General features: G+C 34.7%; 1 protein-coding gene and 1 long non-coding RNA gene across 2 annotated transcripts; both read right to left on the bottom strand.

The window, feature by feature from the left end:
* EMB975 (Tetratricopeptide repeat (TPR)-like superfamily protein) lies at positions 1-3417 on the bottom strand. The gene is made up of 2 exons (XM_011042911.1): positions 1563-3417; positions 1-404 (listed from the first exon to the last, which is right to left on the bottom strand). Exons 1-2 carry the CDS (start codon positions 3035-3037, stop codon positions 347-349), a joined length of 1533 nt encoding a protein of 510 aa, XP_011041213.1. The 5' UTR covers positions 3038-3417; the 3' UTR covers positions 1-346.
* A 2648-nt stretch (positions 3418-6065) lies between these two features.
* Positions 6066-7263, bottom strand: LOC105137231 (uncharacterized). Its single transcript, XR_844517.1, has 2 exons — positions 6788-7263; positions 6066-6709 (listed from the first exon to the last, which is right to left on the bottom strand). It is a non-coding gene; the product is annotated as an uncharacterized LOC105137231 (long non-coding RNA).
* Positions 7264-8777: the final 1514 nt, after the last annotated feature.

Raw genomic sequence — 8777 nt, 5'->3', positions numbered from 1 at the left:
TAACTTCTGGCAAGCATAGAGATACGTAATTACGCATACTTGCAGACTTTATATTCTATGTTTGATTTTACAAGATACATCGCCTTAGATGCGGGCAGGAACATGCACATGAAAGGATAATTGTAGGAAAATGCAAAAGATTGTGGAAAATTGACAATTCTAAATTTGTCCCTTACGCCCCCTTATTTCGTTTCCAATACATTGCAGAGCACAAAGAGTCCGAAGGAATTCGCAGAGGGACTGGTGAAAGATGCCCATCAGTACAATGGGTTCAACCTGATCTTAGCTGACATTTCATCCAAAAGCATGGTCTATCTCTCCAACAGGCCCGAAGGTGAACCTGTTGTCATTCAAGAGGTTTCTCCTGGCCTTCATGTGCTTTCAAATGCAAAGCTGGACTCCCCCTGGCACAAGGTCAGGCATGCATTACACTTCAGTACATTAATAAAACTAACGCAGATAAAATAAAAGGGAATAAAAAATAGAAGCCAAATTGGCCATATTGAACATCTATAAAGTAGGTGGTTTTGGATGAGAAAGGAGACAGCAAATTCAGTAGCAAATATTCAGTTGGTCCCATTTTTTTACTCTGCAGGCACAGCGACTTGGACTCAAATTGAGGGATCTGCTTGGCAAATACGGTGAAAGTGAAATACCCGTGAAGGAGGTGCTGGAAAAACTAATGAGGGACAAAGTTAAGGCTGACAAAAGCAGGTTGCCGGGTATCTGCTCTATTGACTGGGAATTCAATCTAAGCTCCATATTTGTTGAAATAGACACCCCACTGGTAAAAATTAACATGTTTGATTTACCACTTAATCACTCCATGAGAACCCTTCGCCTCATAATCATCAATTAATACTTATTGTCTAACGAACAGGGATGCTATGGCACAAGGAGCACTGCTGCACTGACGATAAGAGCAGGTGGAGAAGTAAGCTTTTATGAAATCTATCTTGAAAAGGACGTCTGGAAGGAAAGCACTGTGAACTATCGCATTCAAAAGCAGAATTAGGTTTGAGATAGAAATGGTTGGACTGATTAAGAGAATATAAATAAGAGGCAGCACATTCATCAATTCCATGAGTTTGTGCGGCTTGGTTAATGCATTCTGTAAATGTGGGTCGGCAGGTCAGATGGTTTATCATAATCATTTATATCAGTTACGCAATTCTATATGTGGAATGTGGGCAAAACACAAAAGTCGATTTGTTTTTCAAGAACAATGCAATGCTAGTAGATGAAGGGTCTGAGAAGCTGCCAAAATAACCTCCATAAACTAGAATTAATAGCTAGTGTAAGTGAGAGTTTGTCATTTGATGTCCCAGGCATCAAGAAAAGTTCAAACTAACATGTGCAACGCGTTCAAGTAATATTGTTCAAATGGGCATGCCGCTATGCATGAATAATTAAATGATAAAAGTAAGTGCTCAATAAATTACAGTGCAGTTGTTTCAAATCTCATAAGTTGCCCATCAGAGATTATTAACTGTCAAGTAATTCCTTTGTTCTTGCACTAAAATGGTAATGTCTGTGTTTCCTCTGTGTTTGTTTCAACTAACCTCGTTTCTGTTTTGAGTTGCAACAACCCTGCTGCCATTTCCTTGCTAAACTTGAATCCTGCCATTTCTGCCTCCTTCCACACCTCCTTGCACTTTGCCAGCCGTCCAGAAACCATATAAAGTGTAATCAAGTTTCTGTATATGTCATATGTCGGAGAGAGGCCTGCTTCCTTGAGTTTCGAAAAATATCTTACAGCCCTCGGCAGATCATTCAAGGCAACAAAAAGCTTTATAACCACACGATAAGCCGTGAGATCAAAGAGACAATCTGAACCCTCCATTTCCCAAACTACAGCCAACGCCTCCCTATATTTACTCTCTGAGTAACGACTGTGAATAAGAGTGGTGTACATAACTACGCTTGGGTCATGCCCGGATTGTCTAAACCAGTTAAACAGGCTTTCCACAGCTTCAAATTTCCCAAGCTTAATGCAAACTTTCATTACAGCAGTACAATCCTGCTGGCTTAAATTCAAATCTTCTCTTTCCGCAAGTTCATCCAATAGGGCTTCTGCAAGCACATGTTTATCGGGGTTCTTCCCCAGCTCCAGTATAATCTTTGCATACACACTAGGGTCTAACATTCTTTTACCATCCTTGGCAACTGAAATAAGCTTCCAGGCAAGCTTTAAGCTACCACCTCTAATCAACCCTTTTACCATTGCTTCAATCACTCTCCTGCTGGCCAAATTAGTAAACTTCTCCAAGTTGAATGGCACTTTCAAGTCATCGTTCCTTGCCAAAACTTCGACTGTGGAAGCCAAAACACGATCATCAGGGAAAAGCCGAGACTGCTTCTGAACCCAACAGAATGTTTGCAGAGCTCTCTCAGGAAGACCCAAATGACCCAACTCTCGAATTGTTAAGGATAATGACCCCTTGTGCAGGTAACGAGAGCATTTATCAAGAACTACAGACACATCTTGATCTGGGCTAAGGCGTTTAATCTCCTTGGCTAAACCGATAAGAAAACTTGGGTTCTTATAAATTTGATTGGATATAGATGCCCGACTCAAGGAAACCTGTTTATTAACATGTTTTTTCGGTGCAGGAAGTCCTAAAGGTCTTAACTTGTAAGGAACAGGAAGAGGGAGAGGTCTTTCTCTACCTAGTTTCCCAGGTTTTTGAGGGATTCTCCCCCGAAAAAGAGATGATATTGCTTCAAGCTCTTCTGATTCCCAAACTATCTCGCCATTATTTACTTCAATTTCCTCCTCCTCCTCCTTAGTCAAGTCATCACTGTGATCTTGAACTGAATCTATTTGAGGCTTCTTCAAGAACAAATTCACTCCAAAATCAGGAGGAAGCTTGGAGCGTCGCGGATAACGAATGTTTTTGGGTATCTTTCTGTAGCAGATTCTTGTACTGCAATGTGCCATCAAAATCATGCTGCTACTCTTTAAGACATTACTTGCCGTTGGCAGTATAGGTTGTAAACTGATAGATGTCAACTTCCAGTCCATTGCCTTGGACATTAGATTTCAAGAAACATTTAAAAGTGATAAATGTGTCCCAGTTGCTCTCAGGAATTTCTTCGAACACTTGGCAGGCCACCTGCTTACGAAGGCCCGCCGCTCAGAAATCGAAGGTCGCTTCATGAAATGGAAAGCAAGAGATTATGAGCTTCCATCAACCGTTCGGTTTATGGGAGACTTTCTTCCTCTGGATTTTTCTTCTGCACCGTATTTTCTGATCTCTCCCTCCGTTGCCAAAAAGAGTTAACAGTGGCGGGTATTTTTCCTTCAGAAAACGAAGCGGGCAAGTTTATAATCCACGAATGACATGTCATTCCCTTGACAAGTACACGTCATTGTTGCGTTCGGTGGTTGAAAAACCATGAGACGTGACGAAGACATGTGTTGTTTTAACACACCCTGTATCCCCCAGCTTTTTATCTTAGAGGCATTTATCTCGGTGAGAATATAAAAATCATGCCCCGCGTCCTTTTCATTTTAAAACTATTCCAATAACATTTTTATTTTAAATCTCCATGAACAATCACAGAAACACTAGCCAAAATTAACTCCATAGAGGCAGCCATGTATGATGGTTCTGCTATGTTGAGTATAAAGTGTACGAGTAAAACATGGTATTTTTTTTTATACTTATTAGTTTTTTTTACTTTAATCTGTTATTGAGATTTAGAGTTGATAATTTATTTTAATTTAATTTTTATATAATTATTATGATATTAAAAAAAATCCTAACACTGAATTGTTATTAGAAAAATATCTCAACGTTACATATATGTTCTATTTTTTAACAAAGTTTAGTTAAATAAAAAAATTATGTTTATTAATTTTTGTGAAGTTAATAGTCTCATTTGTTTAGTGAAATAACTCAAATTACTCTAGTTTACAGGTTTGCTAGGATATCTTTTTTTTTTATTGAATTGATTATCTATTTTTATTATTTTATAATTAAAAAAATCAATTTTAAAAAAAAATTATTAAATTTTAGAAAGTTCATAGGTCTCTTCATAGGTTTGATAAATTTAACTTTTATTTTTTTTTAATTTTTTTATTTAATAGTTTGATATTGTGCTGATTAATAATTGAGTTTTATAATTAATTTTATTTTACTCTATATGATTTGACACTTGATTTTACAATTGTTTATTTTTATTATTACATAGTTAAATAAATAATATTTTTTAATATTTATTTTTATTATTATATAGTTAAATAAATAATATTTTTTTTAAAAATAAGTTATTAATCCCAATAGAGTCTATTACCTAATTTGCGGGTTTAACGTGTTAATCGAGATTACTTGATTTATGAGTTTGGTAGTTGTACTTGTTAAATCTAATATATTTTGTTTTAAGTTTTGATCCTCTGATATGTTTTAATTGTTTTATTGCTTTTTAATTTTAGATGAGTTTAAAAGTGAGATTCATAGTTTATTTTTGTTTATTTTTTATAGAGTTATCACAATCTCAAATATTTTTTTTTTTATGATTGATACTTAATTTTATAAATATTTATTTTTATCATAAAATTCAATATAACAAATACTTTATAAAAAAACAAAATTATTTAATTTATTAACGTCTATAATCTAAGTTGTAGGGTCATTGGGATCAATCCAATTAGATATAGTCTTAATATTTTTTAAAATGAAATGATATTTTTATTGATTATTCAAATTATTTCTTTAACCGATTAAATTGATTAATTCACTTCAATTCAGACATAATTTAATTAAAAACTCGTATAAAAATAAGTTAAAAGAATTCAAGATAAAATCACTTGATGATATGTGATAATATTGTCAAAAAAAAAAATCTCAATACTCCTAACGTTTTTTATTTTATTTACTAGTTTAACATTTTATTGCTGTCATGGGGATGGGGCAACAAAATACAGAGGTGTGCAGAACTTGGCACATTAACAATCGATATGACGGGTAAGCAATGGGAACCAATGGCACTTCAGTGGAAGCTCAGGTTTTTCTTCCATCTAGTCAAATTTAATTTATTCTCCATAACAATCACCTGAATGCTAAAATGATCAGCCATCATGTATACACAAGCTTGGGTTACAATTACCTGTCCTATTCCCCAACCAAATCTACAGAGGAAAAAAAGAAGAAGAAACACTTGTACAGAGTTACTTGTGTTGAAAAACTCCCTCCCAGGAACAATGCCGATATTAACAGTTCAATTGGAACACAGACTGATCAATCAAGAGTTGAAGAGTCATCAGGATTATACATCATGTGCAGCAAAAATTCCCTGCGCTCCCCAGGCGGGCAACCAAAGAAAGCCCTTACCCTCCCAGAACTTACAAGGAAAGTGTAGGCCTTGTACCGTAGATGTGTTTCAACTCCTATCCTTACCAATTCCGAGAAAACTTCTTGCTCGGAGTAAACATGGGGGCGTCCTCTCTCGGCAATGAGATTTCCCTCCCTAATTGCCCGTGCAACTTCTTTAAGCATCCTTTATGCCTTTGAGCTCCCTCTCAACTGCATCAACACTTGAAGCTTTGCGCTTTTTGCCTTTCAATGATGTTGCAGAATGAGAACATCCTTGAGAATCTGCCTGATAATTTGCTTCATCAGGAGTTGCTAGCTGACTTGTCCCATCATTCATCTCGTTTGAGCCCTCAAGGTTAAGTGTAACTTGGTTTGGCAAGTTGAAACCATCAAGCAAGTAGGGACTTCCAGAGCCAACCCATTGGTCTGCTTTCTCCTTCGTGGTATGAGCACCGTTTGACTTGGCTCTATCTTTTGCAAAAAGCAGTGACAGCTCATCATAATGGGCAATTGGTGTAGTCATACATTTTTTTGCATTAGGTTTTATAAGGATAAAGCATTCTTGAAGCACCAATTCCACAAGTAATGGTGTGATTAAATGTTAGATGGATGACAGGAGAGAATGTAAACAGACCTTTACAAAGGCTTTCCATATTTCAGGCTTCGCAGCCCACGTTTTATTTTCAGGGCTCCAGACAACCATTTGCACCATTAAAAATGTCAAAGCACTCCTTGAAATTATTTTTAAGGGTCTTCAAACGATTCTTCAAGTGATCTTTTTCAAATGGCATGCCGATGTTTTCACGCAATTCCCTCACCATATTATCAACCCTGTTTCCCAGCCTTTGTTGACGGATAAGGGCATCAATGAAGGCATCATCCATACGTTCTTCTGTCCATTTAAACACATCCCGCCTGGCCACTTAATTCTTCTTTGATTTATTACCCATTTCTCTTGCCTGAAAATGGACAAAGGCATCATATAAACAGCATCGGCAAGCAGGCGGGCAAGCAAATTCACATTCAACTCCAGGCACAGAGACCTACCATCAATAACCCAAAAAAAAATAAAACATAGATATGAACCTTTCAAAGAATTTCTATATTGATTTCAAAATTATCACGTTCTTTAACAAATCATTCAGTGGCCATAAAAAAATTTAAAATAATTCCACCTGTAGTTGCAAGATAGCAGTGTACGAAGAACAAAATTAAAAAAATTCTCCAGGCTCGTTCTTTAGTTTACAGCAGTTGTTTTATCAAACCAAAATACACAAGTTTAAAACCTGTCTGTTCAAACTCAGAACATCACAACAGATTAACAAAGTAACCCTTCAGCCTACTTCTTCATTTCTTGCCCTTTTCTTGAAGCAATTACAGTAGCCTTGCACCTTCGAAAGAAATGAAGGACCAGAATAAAGGACAAGAACATGGGCATCAGTAAAGAACTTGTCAACAAGTGAACTTACCTGAAGTTCAGAGATCAAGTGTAAGACATCATTTGCCCTGTCTTAGGTTTAAAATCAGCTTTCTATTTTTTCCCAAAAACAAACCAAATTCCTTCAAAAGCATTGACCCCTGAAAGAAAAATAGATAGCTGCAAGATCATTCTTTCTAGAGAAATCCCAACAGTAAAAAAAAAAAACTCCACATGCGGAGCCACTGCATCCACATTTCACATTTATTTGCTTTTTTTTCTTGGTAAACAAAATTCCCACCAGATTGTTGGAAAAAAAGATTGAATCAATGAAAAAAAATAAAAATTTCCATCTTCTTTCATGCTGATTGCGTTTCTAAAACACCAAGAAATCTATGAAAACCGGAAAATATCTAATCTAGGAGTGATTTGGTGATAGGGTGTTGGCCTTTCAAGCTAACGGTCCTCAAGAAACCCTCATAGGAGGCGGCGGTTAGAAATAAGAGATTGAAAACAAAAACAGAGAAATAATATCTGCGAGTGAAAAGTTAGACATGTGACTCCGAGACTAGCTCGCTCGCAGCCAAGGGATTGAGGGACATGCTGTGGATAGGTTTTTAAGAGAGGTTTGGGCAGAAACTAGAGAGTGGAGCGGCAGACTCGTAAGGCTTGGCTCTGGCTCTCTATTGGTCCATCATCATCGAGCTTGGGCCCTCCTTTGCGAAACCAGCCCGGGACACAAATGCTATTTTTGATATTTTTAAAAACAATATTAAAAAAATCAACATGGTTGTGACTCAACCGTGCCATCTCAACTTTCAAACAATTTGTTTTAAATTTATCTTGAACGAAGTCTATGACATTGTTTTGCACCGTGTTATTAAAAAAATTAATTTTTTTATATCTTAAATCATTTGGATGCATTATTTTTAAAAATAATTATTAAAAAATAAAAAATATTATTTTAATATATTTTTAGATAAAAAATATTTTAAAAACAATCATAACCGCATTTCTAAATAAATTTTATTTTATTATTATTTTTAAAATAAAATAAAAATATTTGCATCCACCACAAACTTGGCTGGAGTTTACAATGTTATTTGAAAAAAACACATTTCTAGTGTGAAACCTAGTTATTCTATTTTCATACAAGTCAAGTCTACATTTTTCTATAATGATCTTGGTGACATATTTCTCATATTTATTTAATACATTTAAATGAATAAAAATTAATCTACTATTGATCTCAAGTTTCAAACTTAAAAATTCAATGGAATAAACCTGTACTTGATACTTTGTGTCCTGTTATTACCGTTGTAAAATAATCAACCGAGACAAAAAAAAAAAACATATGTTATTTTAAACTATTAATTAATTTTAAATGGTAAAGATAATGGTACCGTATTAAAAAATTAAATAAAGCTATTAAGATATTTTTATATTACTCTAGAACGGCTACATCGCAAGTTGCTTGGAAGTGTGGGTAAACTCTTTCATTTTTTTTTTTTAATGTCTTTTTTCCTTCCGTGTCAAGCGATGCAATTCATCTGCTGAGTGTACGGTAGACGTCACAGCATGAATGTCGCGGGCATGACGATTAAATTTTCCTCCCCAACGCTACCACGTTTATTAAGACAAATGTGCAGATACGATGCGTAGGTTAAATTAAGCGTGTATTCGAGACAGTGGCATAAAATATTTTTAAAGTGATTTTTTATTTAAAAATATATTAAATAAATTTAATATATTTTTGATGACAAAATCACAGTTAATAACTACTCCCAGATAAATCTTAACATAATCCTAGGATTTTCTAAAATTAAAAGCATATTTGAATGTATAGTTATAATTGTTTGTCAAAATATTTTTTATTTTAAAATTTATTAAAAATCTAATATATTTTTCATGCCAAAATCACAGTTAACAATTACTTTCAAACAACTTTTAATATTTTTTAAAATTAAAAATGTATTTGAAAGTGCCGTTATAGTTACTTATTAAAATCATAATTTTATATTTTTTAAAATTTATTTTTTATA

This window comes from Populus euphratica, unplaced genomic scaffold, assembly GCF_000495115.2.
Source record: "Populus euphratica unplaced genomic scaffold, PopEup_1.0 scaffold65.1, whole genome shotgun sequence".
NCBI lineage: Eukaryota > Viridiplantae > Streptophyta > Magnoliopsida > Malpighiales > Salicaceae > Populus > Populus euphratica.
Note: the sequence above shows the minus strand (reverse complement) of the source record. Positions and strands in the feature narration are given on the sequence as shown.

Coding starts and splice junctions, on each gene's coding strand:
- EMB975 (XM_011042911.1), bottom strand. CDS start 3,037: ATGTCCAAGGCAATGGACTGGAAGTTGACATCTATCAGTTTACAACCT. Junction 405..1,562: donor CAACTCAAAACAGAAACGAG/GTTAGTTGAAAC, acceptor ACCTTGTGCCAG/GGGGAGTCCAGCTTTGCATT.